The 12,213-nt window shown below is 33.9% G+C and overlaps 1 protein-coding gene and 1 long non-coding RNA gene across 9 annotated transcripts; both read left to right on the forward strand.

Annotated features, from left to right (window-relative positions):
- The first annotated feature begins 1,199 nt into the window (after positions 1 to 1,199).
- On the forward strand, positions 1,200 to 4,267 carry LOC130722397 (uncharacterized). Of its 8 annotated transcripts, none has more exons than XR_009013911.1 (4): positions 1,200 to 1,600; positions 1,818 to 2,569; positions 2,782 to 3,373; positions 3,762 to 4,267. It is a non-coding gene; the product is annotated as an uncharacterized LOC130722397 (long non-coding RNA). The 8 variants fall into 8 exon arrangements; XR_009013908.1 differs by having other exon boundaries at positions 1,200 to 1,337; positions 1,507 to 1,600; positions 1,821 to 3,373; XR_009013907.1 differs by having other exon boundaries at positions 1,200 to 1,337; positions 1,507 to 1,600; positions 1,818 to 3,373; positions 3,762 to 4,266.
- Positions 4,268 to 8,790: 4,523 nt separating this feature from the next.
- Positions 8,791 to 11,445, forward strand: LOC130722395 (WAT1-related protein At1g68170-like). The gene is made up of 7 exons (XM_057573103.1): positions 8,791 to 9,100; positions 9,186 to 9,248; positions 9,722 to 9,838; positions 9,917 to 10,169; positions 10,286 to 10,444; positions 10,533 to 10,684; positions 10,942 to 11,445. Exons 1-7 carry the CDS (start codon positions 8,904 to 8,906, stop codon positions 11,114 to 11,116), a joined length of 1,116 nt encoding a protein of 371 aa, XP_057429086.1. The 5' UTR covers positions 8,791 to 8,903; the 3' UTR covers positions 11,117 to 11,445.
- Positions 11,446 to 12,213: the final 768 nt, after the last annotated feature.

Consider the following 12,213-nt stretch of genomic DNA (forward strand, 5'->3'; position numbering starts at 1 on the left):
TAGTCAGCAGCGCCATTGGAGATCTGTTGGATTCTGAACAATATACTGAATTAATAAGTCATTCATAAAAAAATTATACAATTTTAAATATTAAACAAAAGATCATATATTTGCTTTTATAAGACATAAATGATAATTTACTATCAAAAGCAACTTTACACCTCATTCTTTATCATATATCTTTTTTCTCTTTTTAATTTTTATCATACCAAACATCCTCATAGTCTTGATCTTCAAAGCTCTAAGCTTTCTCTATTTCATTGCGCTTCTTCTTTTTTTGGTCAACGTTACAACTTTCATTGAAATTAACGGGCCGGTGGCCCAAACTTACAAGCAGACAAGAGCATTGGATAATTGACCAAAAAAAGAGCATTGGATACCTTGTCCCTCCTAACAAGTATATTTTCCTAACAAGTGTTTTTTTGGTCAAATTCCTAAGAAGTATTTGAATGCATGCTCATTAGAACCACATCTTGGGCTCCAGTTTGCTATTCCTGGTCCAACTCGCTCATTTTCATCAAAGACCAAAATGCATTTCAATTTGTTGACAAAAATATAAATGGGCTCAATTCTTAAATTTCTGTTTTACAAAAAATACAAGCTCTTGGACTATTTTTCAGCTTCTAATTAATATTTCATATCCATTACTATTCGTGCCCACGCCCGTTCTAATTTTTAAGCCCATGCTTTAAGTGGAAAAATAAAAAGTACGCTCCAAATTACTAATCTTTTTTGGACCAAGAAAATACTAACCTTTGAGCTTCTAACCTACTTAGGCATACACATGACCCTAATCCACATTAACTTGCACAATCTCACCTTATTATCACAATTTCCTGAGGTCATGTATTGAACACACTAAACAAACTATAAAGGTCACATTATCCTAAATTTCTTCTTAAATAATTCTAATTTTATAATAAAAAAAGTTTTATATATTTAGGATAAAAATATCATTTACATCAAAATGATTATCTCCGTCCCCGAATCTATCTATACTATATATAAAGGGAGAGTTTGTGCAGCCTTAGGGGCAAACCTGTCATTCAATAATTAATTCCAAAAACTAAGAAGCTTGGCCATGGTTATTTTAGTAAAAATGTCTTTTATTTCACTCTGATTGAATCTTAGCCGTTGATTCATATAGATTTAACTTTCTAATTACGTCTGATGTTTGCTCTTCCATTTCATCTGTAACTGAACGAGAGTCCTTTCACCTTTTTCTCATTATCTTCTTCCGTTACATTTTTCCGCCCCCTTTCTTCTTCTTTGAAAACACCTTTAAACCCCACAGGGTTCTCTTTCATTACCGCTCCCAACCGGAACGCGTAGGTAAGGTAACGATGAAGATTAACCATCAACAATTGAAACGAAGTCTGTCATTTTGGGTTTTGCTGTATTTTCCAACTTTTATAGTGTATTTTTTTGAATATCTATTTTCTGTCATTTTGGGTTTTGCTGTATTTTTTTTTCTGTTTGGGCTTTGTAGTGATACCTTTTCACCAGGTATAATATGTGTTGGTTTCTGGTGAAAATGGGGGAGGGAGCAATGTGGAGTCAAGCCTTTTGTACATTGCTCCTCATATTATTCCTCAATTCGGTGGGTCACTAATCTGATTTTTTGTTTCTGTTATGTTAGCAATGAACTCTAATTCATACTATTAAAGATATTTTCGCTTGATAGAACCCAGCTGGATATTATGTCCAGAGTTTGGTTTCTTCCCTTTTTCTTCCTCTTTTCATTGTTGGTCAGAATTTAATTCACTTTATATTAACATTGATTTAGGTGATTCATCATCTGTTTTCATTTGTTGTAGTAGCCTATTCAATTTGAGTTGTGAGGGTCAACTATACACATACATGGTCCTCATCTCTGAGACCACAACTCCAGTGATCAATTTGAGATGGTAATCTTGCACTTAAATTTGAATAAGACATATATTGTAATTTGTTTTTATGTTAACTTAATATGCTTAATTTGTTTGTGAAGGTATCTTAATACCGTTGAAATGAAAAGATTAAAAGCTATACACATACATGGCTCTATATTTGCTACTATACTTACACTTTCATGCTGTTATAAAAATAAACCACGACAATTGACTGGAGAGCTTGGCGTTTTATTTTGTATTTAGAAGTTGGTAAAGTAATTGAAACCAAGAAATAAATCTTCTTCTACTTCTTCTATTTAGCTGATTTTATTCAGTTTTAGAATTGCTTTATTAGGAAGACATCCCCAAGCAAAAAACCTGTCAGGTTTGTAAAATTTAAAGAGCAACTTGCTTCCATGGTTTTTATCTTCATTGGTCTCTTAAAATAGTGCTTATGCACTGTTGATTCTCATTACCTTTTGTCCTTTAGAACTGCAGAAAAAAATAAGGTTGCAAGTCATATTTTACACTTTATGTCTGTATTCCAATGAAAAGTTCTCTCTCTTTAGAGATCTGAAACTTTTGTTTTAGGTAGATTTTGTTAGAAGCAATTTGATTCATGAAGTTTATGGTTTGCTTTTAGGTTGACATTGGTAACTTAAATGGCGTGAGTGGAGATGCAATTGAAGATTTGGATGGTAACCAAATGAATTACATGCATAAAACATAGTGGACTGTTTATTTGTTCACACATTGATTTTGTGTTTTGGTTTCATCTCAAACCACATTTTGTGGGACTTTTCAGTTTGACCTTTTGTAATTTCAAACAGAAGTTCTGCTTTTGTCGTAGGCACGTGTATCAAACTGAAAGAAGATTAATTGTTGCTGCTATATTTATATTCATCTATAGGATTCAGCCTTGGTTATTATCCACTTGAAGGGAAACTTAACTCCAAGTGCCTTTTTACTTGATTAGATCTGGGAAAAAGTTTTTTGCTGATTGTGGAACGCCAGGGCCAAAATGGGTGTAAGTATTAGGATGATTTTTTTCCTTCTTCTTGGATGAGGTGCCTGTTTTTAGCTCTATGTAGTTTCTGGGAACTGAAATCATCTTTAATCTATCAAGGAAACATTACAAGTGAAATTACTTTCTAGGCATCCAGAGCATGAAGTATTGGTCAAGCCAGATTGTTTGCTTTCTCCATGCTTTTGTGATTGCTTACCAGATACACCACTGCGATTGGTTTGGGAAGTGGCTTTGGTTTTGTTGTATTAAATTTAGTATCTAAAGTTTCAAATTAATTATTATTCTATTTTTTTATTAGAATTTTAATTATGTTGTTTAGTAAACAGATATTGCACTTTAATAGATTCTTTGAATCTCGACGATGGACAAAAAATTGTCTGCATGACATCAGTCTAAGCAGGAGTTTTCACATGCTACAAAATCAGGGTACAGTGATCAATCATCATGATTTTCACGACACCCTAATGTAACAATGGTAATTCACAATATGTTCTTTTTCTATTGTTATTCCTATCCATTTTTCATTCCGTTATTGTTGTGAATATGATAAATAGCATCTGCATTTGAGTCCATTGTTGTCCAATGAACATGTAGGATTGAATGTTAACAATTATTATGATTAGCATTTTTCCTAAAAATTTGCCGTCATGCATGAATTTTTTTCTTAATGTGAGTGTAAAAAATGATTGGAATGGAAGATTTGAGGTAGCGCCATAGTGTCATCTCTAAATAGAATTATAATCATGTATCATCACACATATGCTTATGAAGAAGAGACAAAGCATAAATGCTGCAAAGAAACACAGCCCAAATCTTAACTACTCTAGAGAAATACTTATTTGTCCTTTTTCCTCTCTTTGCAGGTAGGACATTATGTTGAAGAAGTAGAAGAGGTGAAGACATTTGTTCCAGAGTCCATACCGAAGAAGGGTAAGAAGGAAGAAGAACGTGCCTTGGTTAAAATGCAAGATCTTGAAGCTGTTAATAAGAAAAGAGCTAAGAGTCGTAAGCTTATCTACAACAGAGCTAATCAGTACGCCAAGGAGTGCAATGAGTAGGAAAACACTATATATTGGTGTATGTGCCTCAATCTCAAAAACAGATAACTTGGTTTGCAAAAAAAACCATTGTTTCTCAATGTTTCTCGGTCTCTAACATGAGACTGAAAGATAAAGCTAAAATTTAGTGCTCCAGTAATGCTTCTAAGAAACATTGATCAATAAGTTGGAATGTGTAATGGTACACATCTAATTATTACTCGAATGAGGACAAATATTTCGGAATAAAAGGTAATATCTAAAACAAATGCCAGACAAAGAGTTCTCAAACCAATTAACAATAAATGATTAAAAATCCTCATTTGGAATATCAATGACTACAATTCTCATAGTATTTCAAGGTGACCCCTAATGTAGACCACTTTTAAAGTGGTCTAATTTTAGACCACTTTTTTTAACCTACTATAACAGGTCAACACATCTTTTTTTAAAGATATTTATGATAAATTTTTAATATTTTTTCTTAAAAAATATAATGTGTTGACCTGCTATACTCAGTCAAAGTAGGTGGTGTAAAATTACACCACCTAAAAATGGAGCATATTAGATTCTCCCGTATTTCAAATGTATTTTACAAAGAATTCTTTCACAATGTCATATCAAAAAGATCTTTTAACGGGAAATGTGCAAAGATACAGTCTCAGTTTCAACTCCCTGTAATAATCTATACCATAGATATTAAAAAAAATCAATCGAGCATTTAGGAAAATAAGTACAAAAGATAAAAATAAAATAGCAATTCAAAAAACAAAACAAATATTCAGTAAAATAAAAATACAAATTTATGATTTCATATATTAAAAAAAATTTAATTCTTTTAATCCATAGAATATTTTAAATATCACATAGATTAAAAAAAAACATAAAAAAAAAATGAATATCCCCGTGCGATCCCCCGTGCATCGCACGGGTCAAACGTACTTGTGATAGCCTAAGTGGTAAGAGTTATGTGACATGGTTGAGTGAGGAGGTTCAAAGATCAATCATTGGAGAATTGAATTTATCTTTTAGATGTGTACCAAAAAGAAAATGATTTTCTCTATTTAACCAAACAAAATGAGAGAATCTTCTCATTATTTACCTTTTTTTTGTCCCCGAATGATAGCTAAAAAAAAGCTAGGGACATAAGAGTTGGGTAGGATGAAGGGTGAAAGATCCGGAGTTTGAACCGTGATGATGACTAATTTACTAACATTACTAATAAGTATTAACATATAAAAATTACCTCTATTAGAAATTTAAAGGAAATGAAATAAAATTAACACCACACTCGTTGCAACAAAACAAAAGCAAAGCTTCTCTGTCTCTCTCTATTTGAGATTGAATCGCTTACCAGTTTCCTGATTGAAGAATTGACGAAATCGATTGCAATTGTTGTGTGAATGCAGAACAGTGGTTCATGATTTCCCAATTTTTTAACTTCAATTTCCAATCCCTCTTTTTGTCAAAAATCACTGCTTTACTTTCATGATACACTGTCTCTATTTGCTAATTTGGGTGCTATTTGATTGAGTTTCCTTGGCTCAAAAAGAGGCCTTTAGAGAACCCCATTGATGTTGGGAATATAGGAAGCCTGAAAGATGCAATCATTTGCTCGTAATCAAGCTCACAATGACACTGGTAATTTAAAGTTGATACATGAATTTTGGCATTCTTTGTATAGATTTTATGTTATCAGTACCATTGCAGCTGGCAGTGTATCTAGTATCTACTAACACTGGATGATCATTATAAATAATTTTTTCCTACTGCCATGAATGCCACATTTATTTAATGGTTTCTAGTTCATACTAGAGTTTTTTGCCCGTGCGTTGCACGGCGAAAATTATTATTTTATTGATTTATAAGCCAAAATATAATATTACTTGTAATCAAAACAAAAAAATTAGAAAGAAATCAGGATGAAGACTTAAAAAAAAATCACATTTACAGCATTAAAACAAATATTTGAGGTTCAATACAAATAATTCAAAAATAAATCAACATTAACATGCCCAATAGTATAATTCTATCCATGCGGGAACAATTGATTTTTTCTTGACAAAAGAGCAATGCAAATGTTAGAACTAATTTGATAGAACCTATAAATTAAAATGCAATGTATTAGTTACAAAAAATTAATAACATAAAATTGAATCGAAATAAATTACATAAAACTCACTTTATACAAAGAAAAAAGATAACACTCCGGATCCTCACTTTTCACGTAACATATTCTTCCCCGTGCAAGCTTTTAACATTTATGACCTCTAATCATTATGTTCTTTATACCCATCTACTCTTAAATTGTGCAAGTTTCACTTTTAGAGTTCATTATAGAGATTAATTTCTATGCACCGACGGTGCAAGTTTCACCATCTAATTAATTAATCAAATTCAATAAAATATTCCTATATAGAAAGAACCCCGAGCAAAGAAATCAAAGAGTAAAATGCACATGTGGGTATCCGACGAATAAGAAAAAAGAAAATGCACATGTATATAATGAAAATGGATGGTCTAAAATGCATTTTGATTAGGAAAAAGATATTAAAAAGAGTACAGCAAGTACTATAAAATAATCCTGCTAAATCAACCACTGATTTAAATAATAAAAACTAACAACTCAGTGTATTTCATACTACAACAGCATACACATTTGGAATGATCCACTTTCTTGTGTATTTTTCTATCTTGAGACACTTCTTTCCTAAATGATTATAAAAAATGAAAAACAAACACATAAAGAAAAAAGAATATTTCTTGCAGCATTTGAAAGAACTCGAAACATTAAGAGATCAATCAGAACATCAACCCAGTATCACCAAGGGGGAGATGTAAGCAATCCATGAAAAAATTGTACTTCAAAATGGAAAAATAAAATCCCTAATCAATCCAATATTTTCCCACAAACCACCCTTCACCTGAAAGGTGTCATTTGGATTGCAATTAATTGGAGCATCACAATTGGAGCAACAATTTATCCATGTATCGTTCAAGTCCTTGGCCATTATCAATCACAGCACTTTAAGGGACGTAACAGAAAAGCAGTGTAGGATTTATATATATAGAAGACATACAATTGAAAGTTAATTGGGATTGAAACTCGAGGGAATCCAAAGAGCAGAGGTAGATACCCTGGAAACATTTCCCCATATAAGCTGTCACAGAATCTCTTCTTTTTAATTCTTGTCCTGCACAATTTAACATAACCACCAACAGATAAATTCACAGTAACAATCAAAAATCATCTAAATAAAAAAAAGAAACAAAGAGGAATATAGCTAATCTTCAAGCTTAGAGTTTTTATATTATTAACAGTCCTCGGTATCAAGCAATAAAGGGTTGTTACTTGTTACCAGTTCAACTTCAATCCAATCACATGCCATAATAAAAGCTTCCGGTTTCACATATAAGTGTAAAGCAACTATAAACCAAAACCAAAAAATAACTCTTGCTTCAGTGTTGACACTTTAGAGTGTGGGAATTTATACTATTCCTCTTGCATAATTTGCAATAACATGCTATTATTCTGTAGCGGTAGAGTTGAGCAAGACATCAACAATAGCAAAATATATTTACTGGTTGTATTCAATAAACAAAGTGCCCTAAAGAAGTCACGCATTTAAAATACAAAACCATAATAGACTATTAAAAAAGACCAAATAAATGGAATTGGAGAATAGAATCTATAGCAGCCATCAGAGAAGCTTTTTTATGCAAATCTTTCCAATTCCACTTGTACACCTGGTTCATATGACTTATGATTCCCAGCAATAACTCCAGCAAGCACTGATCTGGTGGACTTTTCTTGAAGATCTACAATGAGGAAATTTGGGTGGATATTCAAAACGCTATCGAGGAAGAAAATGGCTTATGAATCGGGATGGGAGGGGAGGAGGGAGGAGGAATCAGTTCAGTGGTGCAAGCGGAGAAATCAATGTTTGAGGCGTGAGGGAGAAAAGGATGGGGGCGGCTGGAGATGGGTCTCGAGGATGTCGGAGAAAGGAGGAGGTGAGTTATTGACGTGGGGAAGCTGGGTGAGGGAGGAGGTCGTGGAGGATCGGAGATGAATAAAGCTGGTTGAAGAAGAAATTTTTACATTGATTTCTATACAGAACCTCCTGATTAATGAAGCTAAACTGAGTAATTCAATACATCTCAATGAAACATGCTGAAACCAGTTCGGTTTTCCCAAACTGCTATTCCGGTTTGCTGTTTTGCTTGAACTTGAACCATGAATAGTCCTAGTTTAAATTATTCAATCCCTGCAGATTAGCTAGAAATTGATAAGAAATTAACATTACACTTAAACTAGCAATTACACTTGATAATATTGTGCTACAATTTAACTTCTAAATAGCTAAATTTTCTGCCAAAGTATTTTACAGTCAATTAGCCACTTATTTCATGCTACCGACATTTTGGTAGTTAATGGTGGTTATTGCAGCCAAACACTTTTTGCTACAAAATTGTTGAGGATTTTTTGGTAATTAATCTTTTGATTTCTTGTTGTGATTAAACGGTGACAACAAATAAATACTATGTTTGTACCAGTGCAAACGAATGTTAGCACATACTTTAAAATGAAAAGTGAACGAAACTCTTCTTATGGATTGGGATTGAAATACCTCTTACATTGCACCCATCTAGTATCCAAATACATATAAATTAATTTTTCTTTATTCTCAATGAATATTCCCAACTTGGAAGCAGGACACAGTGTTTGCTGACTTACCTTAAAGTATGGAATTATTTTATTTTAGGTGAACTTATAATGTGTTGGAGAAATGTAAGTGCTTAGTCCACTTTAATAATATCATTACTAATAAATAGCCCCTACCTTTCCTTTACTCTAATGACTTATTATATTTCAGTTTCTCTATCTCTCATTCACTATCAGCTTATCACACACACTTGTCTTCTTCAGTGAAATTTAAGCCCGTATTCAGAGTGCACTGACTAAAGATGAAAGACAATATTGGCAATGTGGTGCAGGGGTTGAAACCAACGTTGCTAATGGTGGCTGTGCAGATAGCATTTGCAGGGGTGAATGTGCTCTACAAGCTCGCCTTAAACGATGGCATGAACTTGAGGGTGGTTAGTGCCTACCGCTTTGTATTCGCCACTGCTTTCATGGCTCCACTTGCTCTTATCCTTGAAAGGTTAGTTCCTTCTTCAATTTATAAAAAAATTATTGATCCAACTGATCCATATATATGCTTTTATTTTGTCCATGGATGTTTGTAGAAAGAACAGGACAAAGATGACTTGGATGGTGCTGTTTCAGTCTTTTCTGTGCGGTGTATTTGGGTAGGTATGTAGTGTCATACTCCCTCCGTTCCTAAATATAAGACCTAATACAAAAAATTGCGCTTATTAAGAAAACATTAAATGTGTTCAATTAGTGTATTGGTTTTTTAAAAATGCATACATTCCTCCATATTTACCCTTTGTCATTTTCTCTCACTAATTAATGATAAGTGGTAATCAAAACTTGGGAATTGAAAACATATAATTAATGTGGAGGGTAAAAATGGAAGAGTACAAAACCTTTTGTTAGATTATTGTAACTAGGTCTTATATTTAGGAACTTCAAAATTTTGAAACTAGGTCTTATATTTAGGAACGGAGGGAGTAATGTTTATTGATATGTTCCTTTATTATATACCACTTAATTGATACTCCTTTCAATTTATTATGGACTAATTTATTAGCACAAGTTGGTACTTGCATGAATTTCTTTCACGTATCCTGATATTCATTTCATTGATTTGATTATGCAGAGGAGCATTGTCTCAAATTTTGTACTTAGAGTCCCTGGCTTTAACTTCAGTGACATTTGCATCTGCCATGTCCAACCTTACACCAGCCATAACCTTTATCATTGCCGCTTCCTTCGGGTAATTAATTAAAGTAATTAACCATTGATTTTACTTCATTCATATTAAAGAATCGAATTTAATTTCCTTATTCAACAGATTGGAAAAAATAAATTTGAAAACAGTAGCAGGGAAGGCTAAGATAGTAGGTACAATAACTGGAATTGGTGGAGCAATGGTACTGACTCTGGTTAAAGGCATGGAAATTAAAATTTGGTCCTTCCATCACATACACCTTTTGCATCACCAAAATGGTGCTCACCAACACGCTACAAGCACTGGTAAGAACCTTTTGGGTGCTCTCTGTGCACTAGCCAGCAGCATCTCTTACGCATTGTGGCTTACTATTCAGGTCAGTTCAGTTTGCAGGTTCAGCAACTAATTAATCTTTTGTTTAGTGTTAACTGTTAATCCTTTTATGTTCTGCAATGTTTGGTTTTAAATTAATCTTGAACTGTTGTGTCTCAGAAAAAAATGACTGAAAGTTACCAGAGTTATTACACAAGCACCGCATTGTTGTCATTTTGGGCATCAGTACTATCCGTCCTGTTTGCTCTTTGCATTGAGAGGGATTTGAGTCAGTGGAGGCTGGGTTGGAATGTTAGATTACTAACTGTTGCTTATGCGGTATGTTATTTGATCGCTTAATAATTATTTTAAGATAATGCTAACTTTAAGCTATCATCAATAATTATATATGAATTGACTGGCATAGGGTACAGTGGTTTCTGGACTGGTGGTGGTTGTAATTTCATGGTGTATCCAAATGAGAGGTCCTTTGTTTGCCTCTGTTTTCATGCCTCTGGTTCTTGTGATTTTGGCCTTTCTTTGTTCTCCGCTATTGAACGAAACCCTATACCTTGGAAGGTACGTATCTCAGGCTTTACTTGTCATTCTCAAAACACACATCTCAACACATTAACTAAGAAATAAGATTTTGTCACATTCTTTTCAAAAACGATTTGTCACATTGACAGAGAGTTAATTCAACAGAAATCCTCATGTATCATGTTTTGTGCTGTTTTATAGCTTATAAATTGTTCACCTATAGTGTGATTTTTAGCCATATATGTTAAAAATGGTTAGCTAATTAAACTATAATTGATTGGTTTTGCTAATTTCAGCATCATTGGAGCAGTGTTGATTGTATGTGGCTTATATGCTGTTATATGGGGTAAAAGCAAAGAGATGAAGATGAGTCCTTTGGTGTCTTCAAATGAATCCGATACAGTCGAAATAGTCTCGAAATCTACAGTATCAGAATCAGAAGAGAAAAGCAACAAAAATGGCATCAAATGATTAGGCAATGAATATACCAAAGGCTGATTGAGCAAGAGTTAAAGCACATAATATTGGAAGTGGCAAAGTGAGTGGGAGTTGATATTATATGCCCCATAATACATTTCTTAGTTTTTAATTTCACTTTTTCTAGAAGTTGCTTGCTGTGGTGCCTCCTCCCAAATGTAGATATGGTGCCGCCGCTTAGTTGGACCAGTAGAAAAGTACTATGTTTTATATGAGTCAGCAAGTATATTTTTCCTATGATTTTTTTTTATAATATTATTTTTGAAAATATAGTTATTATTTTTTGCTAATTGGTCCCTTCACCTAAATATAAGAGTTTAACCTTGGTAACTGTTAAAGTTAGTGTCCATCAACGTCAAAAAAAAAGTTTTCCATCCATCTTCTCTCTCAATTGGAAATTATATTTGTTCTTCTTCTTCTCCCACTTTTCTTCTGGGATTTATTCATATCCATCTCCTCCCTCCTCCTCCTTAACCCAAACCCATAACATATGAACCCAAACCCAGAACTCACTGTGTTCGGCCATGAACCCGAGACTGCGAGCAAGCTTTAAGGTTCAACGCCGCACGATCCAAAAATGCAAATTGAAACCCAAACTCATTTTTCAAAAAACGCAGAGAAGAAAAGCACAAGTTGAGAAAGATCCAGATTCAAAAAAGGGAAGTTAACCCCAAAATTTTACCAGAAGAACAAACCCAAATTTCTGACCACAAAACCTTAGAGTTTGGGTCCTCAGGTCTTGACGGGAATCCTTAGAGGGATGTGAGAATGGAAGAGAGGGACGGCGTCGGCGAACTCGACGGTGTCGTTGGAAGGGGAGATGCGCCCAATTAAGATGTCGTTGACGGCAGAGAACGAGTTTGATGTAAGTGTTTTGAGCAACCTCGTACCACAAATCGACGCTTCCATTGTTTCAGCGGTGGATTCCCAATGTTTATGGGTCGTGGTCGCGTTAATGGTTTCACGGTAGTTCTCCGACGACAGTGCGTTCTTTAGATCGGTCACACAGGTCGATTTCTGGTGGTTCTATGGAAGCTTCCTCTAGTGGGTTTTGCCACGGGTATGAGAGGAAGGGAAAATTGAAGAAGAAA

The sequence above is a fragment of the Lotus japonicus genome, chromosome 6 (genome assembly GCF_012489685.1).
Source record: "Lotus japonicus ecotype B-129 chromosome 6, LjGifu_v1.2".
NCBI classification, from domain to species: domain Eukaryota; kingdom Viridiplantae; phylum Streptophyta; class Magnoliopsida; order Fabales; family Fabaceae; genus Lotus; species Lotus japonicus.

What these genes read in the sequence shown, in the direction of transcription:
- LOC130722395 (XM_057573103.1), top strand. Translation starts at nt 8,904, where the DNA reads ATGAAAGACAATATTGGCAATGTGGTGCAGGGGTTGAAACCAACGTTG. An exon ending in TTTCTGTGCGGTGTATTTGG is followed by an intron (nt 9,249 to 9,721) that starts GTAGGTATGTAG and finishes TTGATTATGCAG; the next exon opens with AGGAGCATTGTCTCAAATTT. An exon ending in TACTAACTGTTGCTTATGCG is followed by an intron (nt 10,445 to 10,532) that starts GTATGTTATTTG and finishes TGACTGGCATAG; the next exon opens with GGTACAGTGGTTTCTGGACT.